Raw genomic sequence first — 22,567 nt, forward strand, 5'->3', positions numbered from 1 at the left:
ACCACCATACCACAAGGGAGGCTCTCAACAAGCACCCTGGTGTTTTGAACTCCAACTCCCAGAATCCCTCACCGTGGGCCAAGCCGGCGGAGGCGTCTGGGAGTTGAAGTCTATTGGGGTTGGGCGAAGGCGGGGTGGAGCAGGAGGACCTGAGGGAGAAGAACGTTGGCCTCCACGTGACCCGCGGCAACCAATCGGGCGGCGCCTTCTTTCTTTCGAAGCGGAGAGAGGGCTGCGGACGGAGGCGGAGGCCGCTTCCTCCTCCTCCTCAGTCGCTCCTGGGAGCCGGAGAAGGAAGGAGGGAAGGCAGGAGGGAAGGGAGGGAGGCCGGCTGGCTGGCCGGCCGGTGGAGGAGGAGGAAGAGGAGGAGGAGGACTCAGAAGGAGTGAGGCAACGGGGCCGCCACACACACCACCAACTCTGAGGGAGGCCTGGCGGGCCCCCAGCAGACACCCAAGCAGTCGGCCATGCCGAATAAAACCAAGAAGGAGAAGAGCCAGGTCAGGCCTGAGGCGGGGAGGAGGGCTTGGAGGAGGAGGAGGAGGAAGGGGCGGGAGGGAGGCCTCTTCAGCAGGCATGGGCCAACTTGGGCCCTCCAGGTGTTTTGGACTTCAACTCCCACAATTCCTAACAGCCTCAGGCCCCTTCCTTTTCCCCCTCAGCCGCTTAAGCGGCTGAGGGGGAAAAGGAAGGGGCCTGAGGCTGTTAGGAATTGTGGGAGTTGAAGTCCAAAACACCTGGAGGGCCCAAGTTGACCCATGCCTGCTCTTGAGACTGCTTCTGTGGCAAAAAGAAAGTGTTTGGTTTCAGAATTGAACTTGTGAAGGGGAAAATCCCCAAATTTGCTCTTTTTTTCCCTCTCCCACTGAAGGTGGTTTTGGGAGCACCTTGGAGACTTCACTGACAGAACAGAGACGAGATTTTTTCCTTCAATTACTGAAACCACTCTATTTTTACCCATACTTTAGTAACTTATTGACGTCACTTCATGGAGAGAAAGGGCAGGCAAAGGTATCAAGGGAAATATTTGACAATTCCATTGAAGTTAAGTTGTCCACAACTTCATTGAAGTTAAATTACTCCACCTAACTATGTTAAAGTTGAGATGTCCCTTCAGTTAATCAAGTGACCAATATTTATTTATTTAACCAATTTTTTAAAAATTTCTTTAGGTGCTTGAGTAACTTAAACATTTTAGAATTAAACTTTAGAGAAAGGGCGGGCAAAGGTATCAAGGGAAATATTTGACAATTCCATTGAAGTTAAGTTGTCCACAACTTCATTGAAGTTAAGTTACTCCACCTAACTATGTTAAAGTTGAGATTTCCCTTCAGTTAGCCAAGTGATTAATATTTATTTATTTAGGTACTTGAGTAAACATTTTAGAATTAAACTTTAGGGGTCTGAAGAGAAAGGGCGGGCAAAGGTATCAAGGGAAATATTTGATAATTCCATTGAAGTTACGTTATCCCACAACTCCATTGAAATTAAGTTACCCTACCTAACTTTAGGGGTCTGAAGAGAAAGGGCGGGCAAAGGTATCAAGGGAAATATTTGATAATTCCATTGAAGTTACGTTATCCCACAACTCCATTGAAATTAAGTTACCCTACCTAACTTTAGGGGTCTGAAGAGAAAGGGCGGGCAAAGGTATCAAGGGAAATATTTGATAATTCCATTGACGTTAATTTGTCCCACAACTTCATTGAAGTTAAGTTACCCCACCTAACTATGTTAAAGTTGAGATTTACCTTCAGTTACTCAAGTGACCAATTTTTATTTATTTATTTAGGTATTTGAATAACTTAAACATTTTAGAATTAAACTTTAGAGAAAGACCAGGCAAAGGTATCAAGGGAAATACTTGATAATTCCATTGAAGTAAATTACCCCACCAAACTATGTTAAAGTTGAGATTTCCCTTCAGTTAGTCAAGTGATTAATATTTATTTATTTATTTAGGTATTTGAGTAACTTAAACATTTTAGAGTTAAACTTTAGGGATCTGAAGAGAAAGGGCAGGCAGCGGTATCAAGGGAAATATTTGATAATTCCATTGAAGTTAAGTTACCCCACCTAACTATGTTAAAGTTGAGATTTCCCTTCAGTTAGTCAAGTGACCAATTTATATTTATTTATTTATTTATTTGAATAACTTAAATATTTTAGAGTTAAATATTTTAGAGGTCTGAAGAGAAAGGGCGGGCAAAGGTATCAAGGGAAATACTTCATCACTCCATTGAAGTTAAGTTATCCCACAACTCCATTGAAGTTAAGTTACCCAACCTAACTATGTTAAAGTTGAGATTTCCCTTCAGTTAGTCAAGTGATTAATATTTATTTATTTATTTAGGTACTTGAGTAACTTAAACATTTTAGAATTAAACTTTAGAGGTCTGAAGAGAAAGGGCGGGCAAAGGTATCAAGGGAAATATTTGATAATTCCATTGAAGTTAAGTTGTCCTACAACTTCATTGAAGTTAAATTACCCCACCTAAGAATATTAAAGTTGAGATTTCCCTTCAGTTAGTCAATTGACCAATATTTATTTATTTATTTAGGTACTTGAGTAACTTAAACATTTTAGAATTAAACTTTAGAGGTCTGAAGAGAAAGGGCGGGCAAAGGTATCAAGGGAAATACTTGATAATTCCATTGAAGTTAAGTTATTCCACCTAACTATGTTAAAGTTGAGATTTCCCTTCAGTTAATCGAGTGACCAATTTTTATTTATTTATTTATTTATTTATTTAGGTACTTGAGTAACTTAAACATTTTAGAATTAAACTTTAGAGAAAGGGCAGGCAAAGGTATCAAGGGAAATACTTGATAATTCCATTGAAGTTACCCTACCTAACTATGTTAAAGTTGAGATTTCCCTTCAGTTACTCAAGTAACTTAAAAATTTTAGAATTGCACTTTAGGGGTCTAAAGAGAAAAGGGCAGGTGAAAGTATCAAGGGAAATACTTAATAACTCCATTGAAGTTATGTTGTCCCGCAACTCCATTGAAGTTAAGTTACCCCACCTAACTATGTTAAAGTTGAGATTTCCCTTCAGTTATCCAAGTGACTGGTTTTCTGGATACTTGAGTAACTTAAAAATTTTAGAATTACACTTTAGGGGTCTGAAGAGAAAGGGTGGGCAAAGGTATCAAGGGAAATACTTGATAATTTTTATTTTATTAACTTCAGTTATAATTCCATTGAAGTTAAGTTATCCCACAACCCCATTGAAGTTAAGTTACACCACCTAACTTTGTTAAAGTTGAGATTTCCCTTCAATTACTCAAGTAACTTAAACATTTTTGAATTACACTTTAGGGGTCTGAAGAGAAAGGGTGGGCAAAGGTATCAAGGGAAATACTTGATCATTCCATTGAAGTTAAGTTATCCCACAACTCCATTGAAGTTAAGTTACCCTACCTAACCTAACTATGTTAAAGTTGAGATTTCCTTTCAGTTACTCAAGTGACCATTTTTTGGTATTTGAGTAACGTAAGCATTTTAGAATTACACTTTAGGGGTCTGAAGAGAAAGAGCAGGCAAAATTATCAGAGGAAATACTTGCTAACTTTATTGAATCTAAGTTACCCCCACCTAACTTTTTTAAAGTTGAAATTTCCCTTCAGTTACTTAAGTGACCACTTTTTTGGTACTTTAGCAACTTGAAATGTCAGTTGAGCATTTTAGAAGCATAGTTGAGAGGTGTGAAGCAAAAGGGTAGGCAAAGTTAGCACTTTGAAGACTCCCAAGAATTAAGATGCAATTCTCTTCAGTTTCTGAAATGCTCAATATTTATTTATTTGGCATTTCAGTCACTTAAAACTTCAGTCCAACATTACAGAAGCACAGTTTTGGGGCCTGAAGAAAAAGGGAAACAAAGTTAGTACCTTAGATACTGAAATAAAGATGAAAATTTCCTGACATGCCTCTTTTTGCGGGAAACTTCAGTAACTTAAAACTTCAGTTGAGCACCGTTTAAGGATCTGAAGAGAAAGGACAAGCCAAGTGAGCAAAGGCATCAAATGTTAAGAGTTCTTGGCGCAGACAATATTTACCATACAATTCAAAGGCATGGGGTGCATCTACGATGTCGAATAAATGTGGTTTGACACCACTGACTGCCCTGGCTCAATGCTATAGAATTGTGGGAGTTGTAGTTTCACAAGGTATTTAACCTTCTCTACTAGAGAACACCTTAAAGATTGACTGAGATAACAGTTTTCGTTCAGTTTCTGAAGTGCCTTCTCTCCTTCTGATTGGGACTTCAGTAACTTAAACCTTCAGTTGAACAGTTGAGAAGCACGGTCTTTCTCTTCCAGAGAGGTCTGGTGGCTCAGCAAGCACTGACCCATGGCAGGGAAAGTGGTACTAAGCTGCATTAATTTTACAGTTTATCTGCATCTCATGGTGCCAGAGCGCAGTTTGTTCAGCGCCTTCCAAGTCGCCGAGTCTTCTGTGTGCCCGGGGGGGCGGGAGGTGTCTCTCATTTGGTATCAGCCATGGATTGAGATTCTGGGTTGGAGCCTGCCACTTTTGGACTCTTGCTTGCTGGGGTGTTCCAGCGAGTGTCTCTGTAGATCTTAGAAAACTATTTTGTGATTTAATCGTTGACGTGCAGGCTGATATCCAAACGGGATGAGCTGGAGATGTCACTGCCTTGGTCCTTCCACTATTGGCTGCTACTTCCCGGCGGATGTCAGGTAGTGCAATACCGGCTAGACAGTGTAGTTCAGGGGTCCTCAAACTAAGGCCCGAGGGACGAATATGGCCCTCCAAGGTCATTTACCCGGCCCTCGCTCAGGATCAACCTAAGTCTGAAATGACTTGAAAGCGCACAACAACAACAACAATCCTATCTCATCAGCCAAAAGCAGGTGCACACTTCCCATTGAAATACTAATAAGTTTATATTTGTTGAAATTATTCTTCATTTAAATTATTGTATTGTTTTTAAATTATTATTATTTTTTGCACTACAAATAAGATATGTGCAGTGTGCATAGGAATTCATTCATTTTTTTCCCTTCAAATTATAATCCGGCCCTCCAACAGTTTGAGGGACTGTGACCTGGCCCTCTGTTTAAAAAGTTTGAGGACCCCTGGTGTAGTTTCTCCAGTGGTGTAGGGCACAGAAACCTTGTGATAATGCGGCATGTCTCATTAAGAGCCACATCCACTGTTTTAGTGTGGTGAGATGTGTTCCACACTGGGCATGCATACTCAGCAGCAGAGTAGAATAGCGCAAGGGTAGATGTCTTCACTGTGTCTGGTTGTGATCCCCAGGTTGTGCCAGTCAGCTTTCCTATGATATTGTTTCTAACACCCACCTTTTGCTTGATATTCAGGCAGTGTTTCCTGTAGGTCAGAGCACGGTCCAAAAACTATGTACAGGGGTAAAGATTACAGTAGTAGAGAAGTGTAACAAAATTAGAGAAATTTTTATTTTTGCAAGCAGGGATGACAATTTGAACACATTACATGATACTGTCATGTAAGATGGAATTTGTAACTGATTAAATCATTTTTATAATGTTTATTCTTCAATGCACTTCGAATTATGTAGTCATCAAATAATCACCACAGCTGCTATTTGCAATTAACAAGAAAATACTTCTTTGTGGACCTCTTGTACGTGCCACATGAGCTCTTCCTTATCTTCTCCCTCCCCTCATTCCAAAAGGATGGCAAAGACCAGGAGGCATGAGCTTGTACTTTGAGGGGAAAACAACAAAAGCCTTTTAGGGACTAACTGATTTATGGTGTCATAAGCTTTGAATCTGCTAGTCTTTCTGAGGTGCCACCAGACTTTCTGTTGGAATAGACTTGAAACCTGTTCTGGAAGTTGCTGTTGAGATCGTTTTCTAGATATGTTGACTGTTCTCTTGTTAAAGAGTGATAGGTTTTGTTGTGGCTTTATTGTGGCTTTAATAAGAATTGTGCATGTGTTAAGACTGGCGTAACTAAGTGTAGTGGGAAAAACTCCTCAACAAAGTTGACAAGATGGAATCAAGGCTTATTTAAAGGAAGCATGTACCAAACTTATAGATACTCTTCTTTTTCTGGGACCAACTCTCTCATGTACTTGTAAAAGTGCCAGCAAGCAATTAAAACAAATGTTAATGTTTAACATGCTATCTCCTGTTCAAGTCGGAAATCATATTTATGTCTTCAGACAGGCCCAATCACTTTGAAGGAAGCTGCATTTATGCATAATTTTAAGTAATGCTGTAATCACCATATGCACATGTAACTAGGAATAAGCCCTGTTGCTCAGTATGTTGCTTAAACTTACATAGAATCAGTCTGCATTCCACTTTAGGCTAAATTCTTATGTTACACCCAAGTAGCATAGACTCATTGAATCAATGGAACCTACATAATGGTTGATTTACCAAATTTCTGGGATGGGGAGATAATAGGGTTTAAGACTTTGTTTCCTGGCTGGCAGCTTAATTGAGGCAGAGACCTGGCCTTTTAAAGGAATTCCAAGCAGTTTGTTTTAGTGGAAACACTAGAACAGACCACTCTTTTTTCACTTAACAGCTCTCTATACTATTGAATTCCATACAGCATCTCCTCATCTGTTCAAAATTTGAATGTGTTTATTTCACTGTATATTTTCATACTTTTATGCATCACTGTAATGTATCCCACTGGCCTGCTGCAGTTTTTTAGGAGACCTAATACATCTCAAGAAAGAAATATATTGGGAAAATTTATTTGAGGGGTGGGTTGTAGTGTCCAGGTGTTGTATAATGGCTGCTAACTTAGGTTCTAGTTATCAGTTGTGTTCTGAAGTGCTAGGAAAAATATAGAGTGGTATTGTAAGCTATGATGTGGGTTTGTTTCACCATTTAAAGTTGCTGTATATATTCATTTATAAGTTGAGGAAAGATTTTAGAGCTGAAATTATGAATTTTGATATGACATAAGGATAAGTCTAGTGGAAAGCCCCAATGCTCCCTTGGGGTGCAGTTCTTGCATTGACCTTTGGATGTTTTGATTCCGGTTTTGACGGTTGATTTTTGATTAAATTTTGTAGACTTATACATTAGAGTAGTTATCTTTCCTATCCACCATTATTATGAGGGACTCTTCACTATGAATATAAGAACTTATGCATGGGGGCAAAATCTAAACTATGGCAGAGGGACTGCCATATCTAGTTATGTTCAGTTCTGGAACTCTTCACAGATATGGAAAACATCCATGATCACATCTCATATTATTTGATGGTGGTGACGTGAAAGCACACACTTTAGAGCAGGGGTCCTCAAACTTTTTAAACAGAGGGCCACACCATAGTCCCTCAAACTGTTGGAGGGCCGGATTATAATTTGAAAAAAAGCATGAATGAATCCCTATGCACACTGCGCATATCTTATTTGTAGTGCAGAAACCACTCAAAACAATACAAACATTAAAATGAAGAACAATTTTAACAAATATAAATTTATAAGTATTTCAGTGGGAAGTGTGGACCTGCTTTTGGCTGATGACATAGGATTGTTGTTGTTGTATGCTTTTGAGTTGTTACAGACTTAGGTTGACCCTGAGCGAGGGCCAGGTAAATGACCTTGGAGGGCCGCATCCGGCCCCCGGGCCTTAGTTTGAGGACCCCTGCTTTAGAGCATCCAAGATCACGCCGCCATCATCTAATAATATGGAGCATGATGATTTACATTGGTTAAGAACTGCAGATCTGAAGCCTGTGCATCCAGAGGGATAGAATCTGTATACTGGATATGATTCCATCACTTGTTAAAAGTCAGCGGCCACAGCTGTCTATTCTTCTTTCTGAGAGCCTTCTTTTGATATTTTAGAATTATTTCAAGTTTTCCTTGACTTGTATCGAGGTTGCTTCCTTTGTCTTTTAAAACAACAATGCTTCGTGAAAATAGAGATTTAATTTTCTCTTGATTGTGCACATTGTTCATTTTACTCAAAAAGGGGGGCTGCAACCAAAATTGTACTCTGTTTGCTTTACATTTTTGTTTTTCTGTAATTTTCAGGAACCTCCAAAAGCAGGCAAAAGTGGGAAAAGTAACAAAGATTTGCAAGATAACCTGGACATTGAGGTAAATGTAAACATTTTTGTTTATAATTATGCTGACAATAAGGTTTCATTTGCTGGTATGTGTTAGTAAGAGCTTCTCAGTTTTCCAAATCTTGAACTGTAATGCCCATAATCTCTTGCCATTGTATGTAATGGGTAAGAATGAAAGGTATCCGACAATATGTGGAGTATCACGGTTTGCCAGCCCCTATAATAAAGAATAATAAAACTATTTATAGACCGCCCTCTCTACCCATAAAAAAGGGCAAATGTCCAATGCCTTAAAACAAATGCAAACACCTCAGAAATGATAAAAAGTACAAAATAATGATCATGAACATATAACAAAAGCATTAGCATGAATGCGAATAAACAGAATGCGAATAAACAAATAAAACAATGCTTGAACAAACGTATCCCAAACTTCCTCTATCACAATGGTTCTCAACCTGTGGGTCCCCAGGTGTTTTGGCCTACAACTCCCAGAAATCCCAGCCAGTTTACCAGCTGTTAGGATTTCTGGGAGTTGAAGGCCAAAAACATCTGGGGACCCCAGGTTGAGAACCACTGCGGCCCAAAATCAGAATCAATGTTGATAATAACACTTGTCTGTCTTATAAAAAAATTGAAAGGTTCTTGAAATTTTGCACAGTAAGTGCTTTGAATACTTACAAAAATTGCTAAATAAAAGTGTAGAGTGTTATTGGAGGCCTGGATTTCTACTTCATTTGTAAAGGCCTGGTAACTACTGTTTTATATGCACTTTGATCCATTCACATTTTCTGTGAATTGCTTTTGGCCCTGTGATAAGGAATTATTTATGCTGCTTTACATTCTGAATAACAAAGATGTTATAAAGACCATACAAGTCCAATGCTTACTTACTCTTTGGTGTGCTATCCGGTGCAGAGTTCTACCAGTGCAATTTCTGTTGGCTGAGAAGTAATGACATCAGTAGAAAACAATGTACAGGCAGTCCCCCAGTTACAAATAACTCATAGTTAAAAACAGGGGTGAGATAACAGGAAGTGAGTGAAATCTACCCCTCTGAAGGGAAATTCACTCCTGAAAGAGTTATCATGGGGAAAAGGCATCTCCACTGAATCTTTATCACCAATCATTACTTCTACAACAAGACAAATTTTGCAAAATCTAATTATCACAGGGACAAAAAGTGAGGTGAAATATCCTGTACAGGGGTACTGACAACAAAACAAACACTACAGGGATGTTAACCATTCCCTATGCTATCCAGAGCTTCTACCTACCTACCTATTTATCTGGAGTTACACTTAAAAATGCACCTATTCCAACTGACATACAAATTCAACTTAAGAACAAACCTACAGATCTTACCTTGTTCTTAACTTGGGAACTGCCTGTAGTTGGATTCTCCCTAGACAATTTAATCAGCAGCAATTAGGGCCATATATTCATGATAGAAGCTGCTCCAATTATCTTCCTTACCATACATTCTTTAAGCATTATCTCCAAAGGACATAGTCAACTAGTAATAGTAACTGGAGGATACAAGGAACTAAAGTGATTTTTTCTTGGTGTTCTGCCCAATAAAAAGGGTAGCACTGTCTATTGTTCCACCCTTGGCAGTCCACCCCATTTGAGTTTCTATCTTACTTTTGGCTAATCTTAGAGCTCTGTGCCTTGCAGTGTGTTGTAGTTTTGAGTTCTTGTGAAAAAAGTCAGATTGTGTAGAGACTGTTTCTGTGAAGAACAGGAAGAACACAACCAGCAGTATCCCTCAAGCATTTTATTGTACTGTACTGGTGATGCTTATTTTTTTACATTGCTTTCTTTGTATATTTAAAAGTGGTGGTGAAATGGTTAAGTTGCTCATGTCATGCACATTTTGGATAGCCTTTGGCAAGGGCTACCCAATATGATCTGTATGTGCTATGAGATTGCCTTATTTGAAGTCTAAACAAAAATTGATTCATACGCAGAGTTTAATCATTTGTTAGATCAGAACTACATCTCACAACTGTTGCTTTGTTGATTCCCAGATTAATGGACCCATGTAATTTTCCTTTTGTTAGTAATGTCCAATATAACTATGCTGTGGTTTTTCCTGATTAAGGGACACTGAGGTGGGCAAGCCCACAGCTTAAAGGTGATGTGTCACATGTTTTGTTTTACTAAAAATAATCAGGAGAAAAACTGAATTTTCATGGCTGCAGGTTTTGGTGATAATTGTGTGTCCCATTACTAGTAGAATTCTTTATATTTCCTTTGAAAACACACTAATGGTGATGTTTACCACTTCTGTTGGGATTAGATACTTTTCTTTGAATTTCAGGTGGTCAACCTTGATCTCAAGAATTCAAACACAAAACTCTGTAGGAGTATAGTATCCCTCCTGCATTCGGATAATTACATGTGAGAATACTTAATAACTGGAGATGGGACAGAGAGCTGTTTATATGCCAAAATAAATTTTGGATGCTATCCCAAAAACAATTTCTAAGAATTAAGTGTTTGTACTTTTTAAAATATGTTGCATTTTTAGTTCATTTGGCCAACAGTATTGTACTGTTCTAAGAATTACCACCTGTGAATTTTATCAAGGGAGCAAACTGTGTCAGCTGCCAGGTGAAGATACATGTCAGAAGAACATAAAGATGTAAAGCTTTCAAGAGAATAGCAAGGCTTGGAGAACAGACTGTCTGGATATAATTTTTAAAAAGTTCTGAGGCATCTGCTATAAGACCTTTTAATTCTGAACTTGTTCATTCTTTTAATACATGCTTCTGCAAGCTGCTATCATGCGTGAACATGCATGCAGTTGTAGGGAAAAATGAAAGCGTGAAGAAGGCTGTAGTAAAGAGACAGCTGGCAGTGGTTTCTGTCAACATTGCAGTGTTTTTTCATGGGAATTGCTGTGACTGTCCTTGTGTAGCCTGGTTCACTCTTCTGTTTGTCCATGTGATACTGGGTGTGTGAGTAGTTGAGATCTTGCTGTAGTTGCTTATTTGGAGCCTGAGAACTGAATGTAGTGGGTGTGGTATAAATCTGGGTATAAAATATTGTTAAGCATTTTATTTAATTATTTATCTTACAGATTTGCTTCTTAGTTTGTTTTTGTGGCATCAGTTATGATCACTTTAGAAAGTATTACTTTGCATGCTCTGCTCTAAATCCTGTTGTTAGTCCTTACTACAGTATAGCCATTTACCATATGTATTGACTAATCATTTAACAGTTTAGTTATTTATTTATTTATTTATTTACAGTATTTGTATTCTGCCCTTCTCACCCCGCAGGGGACTCAGGGCGGATTACAGTGTACACATATATGGCAAACATTCAATGCCAAAGACACACAACAGATATAGACAGGCAGTCAGAGGCTATTTAACTTTTCTGGCTGCCAGGGAAGCTGTCGCTTTCATCGTCCATCTGCAACACTGATGAAGTACTTCTTTTAAGCAGAGGCTGGATGGCCATTTGTCAGGGGTGATTTGAATGCAATATTCCTGCTTCTTGGCAGGGGGTTGGACTGGATGGCCCATGAGGTCTCTTCCAACTCTTTGATTCTATGATTCTATGACTTCCTCATTCCCCGCATGCATTGCTGGAGTCTTTTTTATGGCCTCGTAAATTAGTTAAATTAGCCTCCCCACACATAGGTGGTACCTAATTTTCCTACTTGACAGATGCAACAGTCTTTCGGGTTGCAAAGGTCGACCACAAGTTACACGATTGGTCGGAAGCTCACTCTGACCCGGACTGGCTTCGAACTCATGACAGGATGATAACTTCTACCTCCAGGACAGTTCAGCTTAGAATTAGTTGTTCCACATTAATGTAGCTATAGGGCTACCATAATAATAAAAATCTGCTTTGAGTGAGTTGTCAGTCTTGCATTATTTTGGCAGCTTCTTTGTCAATATTAACCCATATGATTTCAGCCATTGCAGTATGCAAATTTATTGCTGAAATGGCCTTGCTCTCTAGGGACATTATGAGTGATATACATAGATTTGGTAGAGTAAGATTAACTCAGTCTCCATTTATCTAGTAGGTATTTGGTAGTCATAATGTTGTTGTTGTTGTTGTTGTTGTTGTTGTTGTTGTTGTTGTTGTATTCAAGTATTCCTTGAACATGATTGCTGTAATAAGAACTGAAGATGTGGTTTGCATCACTTTTCAGTAATAAACCTTTATGCATTGCTGAGATGTAGAGATTCCAGACACAAAGGTGCAGATTTCCCGGTGCTTGTTATTCTTCCCTCAAGCTTTTTTTTTTCTCTTTTGGTACTTCTGGCAACCCTCAGTCAATATTCTCATAGTTTTTTCTTGGTAAACCTTCTTCCAAGGGGTTTGCATGGCCTCTGAGACAGAGAGTTTCCCCAAGGCAATGCAGTGGATTTGCATAGCTGAGTGGAGAACTAATCCTTCAGAGTCCTAGTCAAACTTTCAAACTACAAACCCAAACTACTACACCATGTTGGCTCTCAGCTGGTATCTATTGAACAATGAATTCGCTACTTTTTTTACAGGGAGCCATCTTTCTTCATCTTTAAGCAGAAGTTGGCAAGAGGCAGATACTGAGAAAGTCAGCTTCTCAAATTGTTACTGATAAGTTCCCTCTCAAAATATGTCACACAGAACAGCCTCTCCTAGAAAAAAAGATGGAGCAGGTTGTTATTTATAGAAATAGTGATTGTGATGCGATTGTGCTGAAAGGTGAAGCAAATCTGGAGACAAAGCTGCAAGAGCTGATGTGTGTCTGCTTGCTTTGTTTTAAAAAACAGGACACATTTTGGCCACTTTCAGAGTTGGCCTTCCTTAAAGGTTCCACTTTACACAGAAATTCCTGAAGTTGTGAAATACATTCTCCAAAGAAATGCTCCATTAAGCAAAGAGTTTGGGTGTGTCATTCCTGTTGTTGTTGTTGTTCATTCGTTCAGTCGTTTCCGACTCTTTGTGATCTCATGGACGCCCACGCCAGAGCTCCCTGTCGGCTGTCACCACCCCCAGCTCCTTCAAGGTCAATCCAGTCACTTCAAGGATGCCATCCATCCATCTTGCCCTTGGTCGGCCCCTCTTCCTTTTTCCTTCCATTTTCCCCAGCATCATTGTCTTCTCTAAGCTTTCCTTTCTTCTCATGATGTGGCCAAAGTACTTCATCTTTGCCTCTACTATCCTTCCCTCCAACGAACAGTCAGGCTTTATTTCCTGAAGTATGGACTGGTTGGATTTTCTCACGATCCAAGGCACTCTCAGAACTTTCCTCCAACACCACAGTTTAAAAGCATCTCTTTCTTCACTCAGTCTTCCCTATGGTCCAGCTCTCACATCCGTAGGTGACTATGGGGAATACCATTGCTTTAACTACATGGATCTTGGTTGCCAGTGTGATGTCTCTACTCTTCACTATTTTATTGGGATTGGACATTGCTCTCCTCTCAAGAAGTAAGCGTCTCCTGATTTCCTGGCTGCAGTCTGCATCTGCAGTAATCTTTCATGTGTCATTCCTAGATGATCTTTAACTCCTTGGGATTTTCAATCTATGTTAGAAATGTGTAGCAAGATATTCAACACAGTACAGTCACACTTACTCACCATTAGTGAAGGTAAGCAGGATTATTTTGCTTTAGGCAAACTTTCCTGAATCAGTCAACCCTTGCCATACCAGTTTTTTCACTACCATCCCTCTCTTTTTAACTCACTAGCTTCATTCATGTTTCAACCCCAGCCTCGTCTTTCATTCTTTCCTTTTAGTTAGCAGATTAATCCTTTACCAGGTAGTGTTGTTAGTGAAATCTTTGACTTAAACTACAGAAATATGTTTTTCATAACTTGACTGATTATATCCAATTTCAGGTGTGAAACCATTTTGAAAATGGTACTTTGGTACAGGAATACTTTGTGTTTTCCTGCATGGCAGGGGATTGGATTAGATGGGCCATGGGGTCTCTTCCAACTCTATTATTCTGTGATTCTATCCAAAAATGCACCAATTCTGGTATAATAGATTTTTTTTAAAAAAAAGTGTATTCAAAGTTTTTTCTATAGTACTTACACTCTTGTATAGTATGACCCCCATATCCATTGTGTGTGTGTGGGGGGGGGGGGGGCATATATTCCATGAATGTCTGTGGTTATCTGAAACTACTGGTAATAGTCAACCTTATCTTTGGACTATACTTGGGATTTACACTGGACGGCCTAGAGAGGCCTTCAAACACTTAATGTAGGGAATATTTTTGAAGTTCTGTTAAGTGGGACTGTGGATATTGATTATGTGGCTAAATGTGGCTACTCTATATTGCCAGTGTCAGTACATACCAACATATCAATTCCTGGGCATTAAAGATATAAGTAAAACTGAAGTACAGTACATGTGACAAATAAGGCAAAAATTGATATAATATGACAAACTAATTGGTTGAAGCCCAAATATTCAGAAATGTATACAAATGTGCATAAGTAATTTTTTGTTGAATAATCTTTGTCAGTTGGAAGCATTCATAGTGTGGACCATTTCAGTTGTTCAGGATTCCATAAAAAGTTTGTGATAGTGTTATTGTGAATGCTCTGAAAAATTATCACTGCACATTGAGCTTCATAGCTATGAAAATAGCAAGAATGCTCTTATTGTGAAGCATGTCCATTTGTATTTTTCATGATTATTTTCTTTTTTCATAAGGCATTAAATTTCTTACTATTTTGTAAATCCACAGTATCCTATCAAAAATTCAGATCTCCTTTTACAGCAATAGGTATATTTTCCTACTTCTTACAAAGATTTTAATATCATTTTAATGATATAACAAAATACATGTCGATAGGACAGTTAGATCGATATCCAATTTATATATGAGTACAGTATTCAAAACATTGACAATCTGGTGAAGAATTGCTCAGCTTTTTTGCTTCTTCATTGTTTATAAAGGTTTTATCAGACAGTGGAGCCTGTGCATTCTTGCTGCCTTGGATGCGCTCATTCATAGTAATTGCCATCTAAACACACATAATTATACAACAAAAGTTGCAAGTGGCCAAATTAGTTCCCTTTATTGATGAAATTCCTCATAAAATCCTGCCATTTGTCTTGAAATAACATGATCTCGAAGTACTTGCCTCCTGTTTTCAGTACCCTTTTGTTCTCTTGGATGTCTTTTAATCATTGGGGAGATATTTATCCCAGATAGTTTAATCAGAGACTTTCTCAATATCACTTAATACTGGAAATTTTGAAAGCAACAATTCATCAATGTCTTTGAGAACTATAACCTCAAAATATTTGCAAGTACTATTTCATCATATATACTTGGAGAACTTCGTGTTAGTGTGTGTGATGAGGATTGTTGTTTTCCCTAAAAACTTAAAAATAAACTTCTGGTTGCTTCCTGGTTTGAAAAAAATGCACAATAAAGGGCAACTAACCCTGATGTACATTACTGTTGTCTAATCTATTGTACAACAAGTAATTTGGAATCTAAAAATACCTTGCTGTTCATACATTGAAAATACTATATTCTTCTGTACTTTCAGAATTAATGCAGTTTGATGGCACTTTAACTGCTATGAATCAGTCCTATGGAATCATGAGAGCTGTAGCTTTGCAAGATCTTTGGTTTTCCCTGCTAAAATGTGCTCAATCCTCACCAAACTACAGATCCCAGGATTCTAAAGCATTGAGCCATAATCATTAAAGTGATGTCAAGCTGCATTAATTCTACAGTGTGGATACATCCTTAGTTTCCACTGTAGTTTGTGCTTGTCGGGCCTCATGTTGAGTACTGTGTTTGGTTTTGGGCATCTCCTTTTAAGAAGGTTATAGATAAGTTGGAGCAGGGTTAGAGAAGGGCAATAAGGATGATAAGAGTTATGTAGAACAAAACAAAGACGGGTTGGGGAGCTGGGCTTGTTCAGCTTGGTAATGATAATACGAATGTGATTATATTCTTTGAATACTTCAAAGGCTACACAGAAAGGAGGTGAGAGACCTGTTCTCTGCTGCCCCAAGAGGTAGGAACAGATCTAATAGTGTGAAATTACAGAAAATTAGTTGCCTGCTCCTAGATTTTGAGACTTCTTTCTCAGGGAGGCCAGAATCATCCCCACCTTGTTCTCCATCCAATCAGATAGTCTCTTAAAACATGAAGTCGGCACTGTATCGTTTTAATTGAATTGTTTTCAACAGCTTTAAAATGTATTTTAACTTCTTTGTTTTAATCATTGTATTGAGCTTAATTTTATTGTAATAGCTACCTTTTATTTGTTTAGAATTTGATCACTTTTTAAATTGTGAACTGTTTTGGGTCTCGCTTTGGGAGGATTGGGTATTATTTTTGTTGTTGTTGTTATTATTCCAGCTTCGTGATTCTATAACTATGACTTTAATATTTTTAATATCTTATTGTTGAGCAAACAGTAGCAGTTGTTGATATAGTAGTCAACCTTATATAGATGTAGATACAGTAACACATTCACAGGGCACTGTGTATAACAATTAAAACAGCATCATATCTAGTTTAGAAAAAATAGGAATTCTTGGGTTTGCAGCAAAAGCCTTGGAAGTTAATTAAGATGCGTGGCAAAGATCTATAGCCTTCTCTTCAGTGGCAATTCTTTGTCATTATTGAGGGTCCTTGAAGAACGGAGTGCAAGAAATGAGAAGTAACTCTGCTAGTGCAATTTCCTTTCCGTTTTTTTTAGATTTCAGATATATACTGAATAATATACTAAATATATAATATATTGTATGTACATATAACTTGTAAGCTGCTCTGAGTCCCCTTCGGGGTGAGAAGGGTGGCGCATAAATAAATAAATAAACAAACAAACAAAATATGTAGTGTCCTGGCAGCTTTTTGTCCATTGAAAAATAAGGTGACAGGAAAGTTGAAAAACAAATGCAAGATAATTGCAAGCAAAGTAATTACGTTTTAAATAAGATTCACCTAATTCAGCATTCTGATATCGTAAAAAATGGAGAAAACTCATGTGAGGTACATGCCAACCTCTTACCGTTGCTATCAACTATAGTTTGTTCCATTCTCCAAGGTTCATGTAACATGTTGAACCATGTATATGTGTAAGGAAACCTCTAAGTGTTTCTGAAATGTGAATAAGGAAGCTAAACATTAACAAACATTTTACTTACCATATCTTAGTTATTTATTTGTAATCAGGATTTTGTCAAATAACCACTAGTTTAAAGAAAGGCTTTATAAAAAAATTCCCACTAAAGCCAACTGAGTAGTGATCATTGTTGCATTTCACAAGGATGTTTACCTTCAGAGTCTTGACATGAGCATAGCAGCTGTTATGGTTTATATTGAAACTTCCTGAGTCTGGCTCCTGTCATCATGCACTTGTCCACTTTAGGATTTTCAACATAGGTTAAAATACTGACAATGGTGACTAAAAGCAAGGCTAGGCAGTATTGGTGATACTAGAAATAAAACTGTTGTTACCTGCATTATATTTTGTTCAAGAAGCCTAATTATGCTTTGCTTTTTATAAACAGGCCACATGCAAAAAATCAAACACCATAACACCTACAGCACAGTTGTCTAAAATCAAAGTACCTCCTGCCCCAGCTGTATCGAAGAAAGAGAAACGACAGAGTTCTTCAAGATTTAGTATTAGCAATAACAGAGAACTCCAAAAGCTGCCAGCTTTAAAAGGTAATTGCTATATTTCTTTCTGTAATCCTTGCCAGAGAAACATGTTGTTTATGCAAGTCTGGGAAATCTTTTTACCATTGTAGCTTGCGTTTTAGTTGGATTTTGGCATGCAGAGTAAGGTTTCTGACTGTTTCTCCTCAAGTTTTCAACAAGTGTTGAGTGCACCAGTGTGATGGAGTGTGAACTGCCCTATGTTTCAAGAATGATTAGCTATGCATAAACATCTCTTGGGGGAGGGAATGAAGAACAAACCAGCCCCACCTCAGCGCATGCAACTCACCAGTTCTCTATCGTTGCCTGAGGACATTATCAGAAAATTACACTCCCCAAACACATGGGATAGTGTTGTGCTGTCCTAATGTCAGAACACAAATAATCTGAGAACTACTTTTGTCTCAGTCTGCAAGTATCATGTTTTTGTTGCTGCAGAAAGCTTTTTGTGGTAATCAAGACATGGATTTTGAGTTAGTGTGGGACTATGCTTTATTGTGTAAGGCAAAAATGGATGACACCCTGTGTCATGATCTGTTCTCACCATCAGTTATGGAAGACATGGAATTAAGATCATGTAATTTGTTGATGTTGTAAACATCTTGAGGACACCAAGTTGATTGCCCCTGTTTCAGAATATGGAAGCTTGCTTTTAACTCAAAGCAGTACTTCACAGTTAAATCTTTGTAATGTTCATGCTATTGAATCATTTTAGAGAGATTGGATTTTGAAGATATCCAGTGTTCATTATTTTCTGCCCATTAGCAGCTTCCAATTGGTCTTATACTTTCAGAGGCATTGATTATTAAATCAGTTTTAAGAGCTTGTGCATATTTGGCAACATTTAATTTGCAATTGTGGTTAACGGGCAATGAATAGACTTGGCTGTAAAATTTTCAGAAGACTAAAGCTGTGGGAAAAATAATTCCTTCTTTTTGAGACTGGAAAAAAAGAGATGTTGAAGAAAAGGGATATATAAACAATATTTAGCTGAACTGAGTTTACTTTATCAACATACAATGTACTAGTAATAATATGCCTTTTGGGTTGCTGTGAGTTTCTAGGCTGTATGGTCATGTTCCAGAATCACTCTCTCCTGATGTTTCACCAACATCTATGACAGGCATGCACAGAGGTTGTAAAGTCTTTTGCCATACTATCTAAAGTTACTTACTTGTTAAAGTATTTTGTAACCATTTTGAAGTTTACACTTTGGCCTCAAAAAGTATAATTGTTTTATAAATTTCTCCAAGAAGAAATAAGAATGTGCCCTATACAAAGGAAGCCAAATACTGCATTCCCTTATACCAAAATATTTATATTTTAGTCATTGCTGTTTGAGAAATTGGAAAATTGAAAATACTATCATTTTAGATTTTAAAGTGTAGTTTTTAAATCAAAACGGTTCTATATGTGCTAATCTTAAAATCTAACAGAATATTTGCAAATTGATTAAAGCTTCAGATTTTATAGCATACACAGTGGTTGTCCAATGCTATAGACAGTCCTACATGCAGCTGTTTGTAGAGAACATTTTGACTAGGTAACACCTTGTCTGCAATGGCATTTCACTCATAACAAAATCCAGAGTATTTCATTTGAGTTCCTTTTCAGCATTCCCTTGGTTGTCCAATTTTCTGTCTCAGTTTTTTAAGTCCCCCCTTCTTCTTTTTTTCTCCTCAGAGTTCATATCTTTAAGTATGATTTTTCCTTCTCTGGATTGAATTTGACCGTGCACTTTGATGGCTATTGTTATGTTGGATGCTAAAGAAAACTTTGGAGCCAAGCTTAAATATTAAGTCAGCCTGATAATGGTTTGAGTACTGGATGGGGCTCTGGAGACCCAGGTTCACATCCTGATCAGCCTTGTCTGTGACAAAATAGTGCATGTACATATAGCACAATCATTCCTTTTCATCAATTTAGACAGTTCAGGTTTGCCATTGTAAATTTATCCAGATTTTTTAAAACACTCTGCTCAAATGTAGAATCTTAAACATGCAATCTGATTAAGCATGAATTAAGGCATTAGCAAACAAGTGTTTTATATCTTTTTTGCTGGTTTCAAAAGGTAACATACTTGAAAATTTGTAATTAACGAAGGTGTTAGAAGTGGCATTCATTGGGATTAATCATTTCTTGCATAGTCTGGTTTTCTAAGGCCGAGTACTTTCTCGGCCTTAGAAATTAAGGCCGAGATGATGAGATGTTTGAAGCATGTAAATAACATTTGCATTCTGATAAAGTTTAATTGTGAGGGGGATACTTCTTTACTCTTTATAACTACATCCCCATAATCTGGTCCTAGCCGTGCAAACCCATATTACAAGTAATGGACTACTTATTACTGAAACATTCCTTTTGTTTTATAAGAAAGTCATACACGTCATGGGTCCTTGGGTTTATGAATAATATTATTCTGAACACATTAAAACTGAAAACGTAGTGCAACTCACATTTGTATAATTTTGAGAACAAAATTTGTGTTACCTTGTGTGAAATACCGTATTTACTTGAGTATAATGTGCCAACGATTGTAATACGCACCTCTATTTTGAAGGTGTGCATCTGTTTAAAAAAAAAAGATTTGTTGTTGAATGTAATGCCAGTCGGATATTCTGCTACCCACCTTGGAACAGCCAACAAGCAAGGGAATGCTGTGCCTCTCCATCTGGCTGAGGCTGGTGAACTCACCAGTCTTGACCTAATGGGTTGGCAGCAGCTGCCCAACTAAGCCCACATTCAAAGGCCTTTGAAACCGAAGAGGAGATTTTGAAGGCCTTGTGAATGTGGCCACTTGAGAAAGTTTGCTAGCCACAGCCTAGCGAAGGGACTCATGTGGGATTCTAATACGTTATTGAATCTAATGCACACTTCACTTTGGCTATGTAACTTAGCCAAAAAGGCTAAGCATTAGATTTGTGTTAATATGGTATAAGACATTGTAGTCCTAATGAGATTTTTCGAAACTGAACCCAATCTTTCTGCTTTTAGCTTGAGTAATGTAGGGTAAATCTATTGCAGGCAGAAAGTACAACAATCAGAATTGAAAGGAAGTGCAAGAGGGACACTTCCTCTTTGCTCTGCTCCCCACTATGATCGCCCCTCAACATCTGGAGAATTTTCTGTGTAATATGATATGTGTTGGGAACATCTCAGGGGTAGGGTGTTTAGGAGACATTTTGCAGAAGCGTATGCAACAGTGGAAAAGAAACCATGGGAACTTTAAACAGTGCACACAATATATGTGGAGATGTGACTAGATTTAGTAAGATTAAATGTGAAATCTATTTAAGTGAAATTACCTAAAATGTGGGTTTTGATTTATTTCTTGAAAAACTTGTATTGGTGTGTTTTTTGTCTTGGATATGCTAAGTGAGTTGAAGCATGCTCTCTTGGAAATATTGTTAACTGTGGTCAAGTCCATGTCAAATTATAGCAGCTATGAATGAGAGACTTCCAAATCACCCTTTCGTGAACATCTTCACTTGGGTCTTGCATGCTCAGGGCTTTGTGTTTCTTGACTGAGCCTTCCCATTTGCAATGTTATCTTCCTCTTTTTCTTCTGCTTTCTACCTTGCTGGGCATTATCATCCTTTGTAGTGAGTCATATCTTTTCATTATATGGTCAGAGGACAATATTCAGATTAATCTTTTTGACTTCCTGGGAGAACTCGGACCTACTTTGCTCTAAGATTCGTTTATTATTATTTTTCTCTTTCTCCACCTTCTCCTCCTCTTCCTTTTTGGGCGGGGGGATTCAGATTATTTGCAGAACTCTCCTTTAGCATCAAATCTCAGGTGATGATTTTCTTCTTATCGGCCTTCAACATCTAGATTTCCCAGGCACACTTTTACAATGACATGGACAATCCTTTGGTATTCAAACATATTGGGATATGATACTCTACTACACCGGTAGTTATTTTTGGGGATTATAACAGCTAAAATCTGAGATTTCAGGGGATTGCAATCCAGAAAAGCAATAGTTATAATTACTTGCTGATACTTCTGTCACCAGATCCTATATTTATTTCTTCTTTGTAATATGCTTTGGAATTTAGATCCATAAGTAAGTAATTTAATTTTCTGTATCTTTTAACAAAGGCATTTCATTGAAATACTTTAGTGTGGCCAGTTTGTATCTTGGGTGGCTGTTTTCATGGTGTCAAAACTGAAAAGAAGAAATGTGTGCAACATTGTGTTGCTTGATCAAACTACTTAATAATTGTAAATATAGAAAATTGATTGTGTGCCACCTAGTGGGTATATCATTTTCTCCTGATTTGCAACCCTAAATAAATCGTACTTTGTCAAGAATAGATATGTGTTGCTTCATAGCAAGGATTACTTTTTCTTTGGGAAAAATTTAAATTCCTTAACAGGAAAATATGAATACTAGAGAAAGGGGGATTAAATCTATAACACATGTCTTGGGAAGACCAACATATGAACAGTGGAGCAATTGCAGTCAATTAACATGCATAGTTTACACCAGTGTTGCATGCCTATATTTGTGTTAATGTAAATGCTTTTCTTAGAAGTAATAGTTTTGTGATGTCACCAGTATTATCTTACAGAGTGCTGTGTGGCCATATGAATGTAGGCTAGTGGCTCCATTTCCTTAGTACTTTGTGCTGAGTTCACATGGACCTTTTTGATAACTATTTTATGTTGGAGCTTTAATTTTTACATTGGAAATAGAATGTTTTGGCGGAAATGGTGGAAAATAAGTAGAACTGTTGTGGCATATTAAAATGTAATTATTAGGTTCCCATTGCTGTTCATAGTTGTATAATTCTTCAGTATCCCCCCTTCTTTGCAAAAGTTCCAGCATTCAGTCACCCAATTTCTATG

At 37.8% G+C, this 22,567-nt stretch overlaps 1 protein-coding gene across 3 annotated transcripts in view; it reads left to right on the forward strand.

The window, feature by feature from the left end:
• The first annotated feature begins 208 nt into the window (after nucleotides 1–208).
• PPP2R5C (protein phosphatase 2 regulatory subunit B'gamma) overlaps nucleotides 209–22,567 on the forward strand; it is an 89,138-nt gene continuing 66,779 nt past the window's right edge. For 2 of the 3 annotated variants that reach the window (XM_060755206.2, XM_060755214.2), the window contains exons 1-3: nucleotides 210–500; nucleotides 8,017–8,082; nucleotides 17,560–17,719. In XM_060755206.2, coding sequence (XP_060611189.1) covers nucleotides 468–500; nucleotides 8,017–8,082; nucleotides 17,560–17,719 — 259 coding nt within the window. In that variant the 5' untranslated portion in view covers nucleotides 210–467. Of the gene's footprint in view, nucleotides 501–8,016; nucleotides 8,083–17,559; nucleotides 17,720–22,567 lie in introns of all 3 variants that reach the window. The other variant, XM_060755222.2, reaches the window with a different exon arrangement.

Source organism: Anolis sagrei, chromosome 1 (assembly GCF_037176765.1).
Source record: "Anolis sagrei isolate rAnoSag1 chromosome 1, rAnoSag1.mat, whole genome shotgun sequence".
Classification (NCBI taxonomy): Eukaryota; Metazoa; Chordata; class Lepidosauria; order Squamata; family Dactyloidae; genus Anolis; species Anolis sagrei.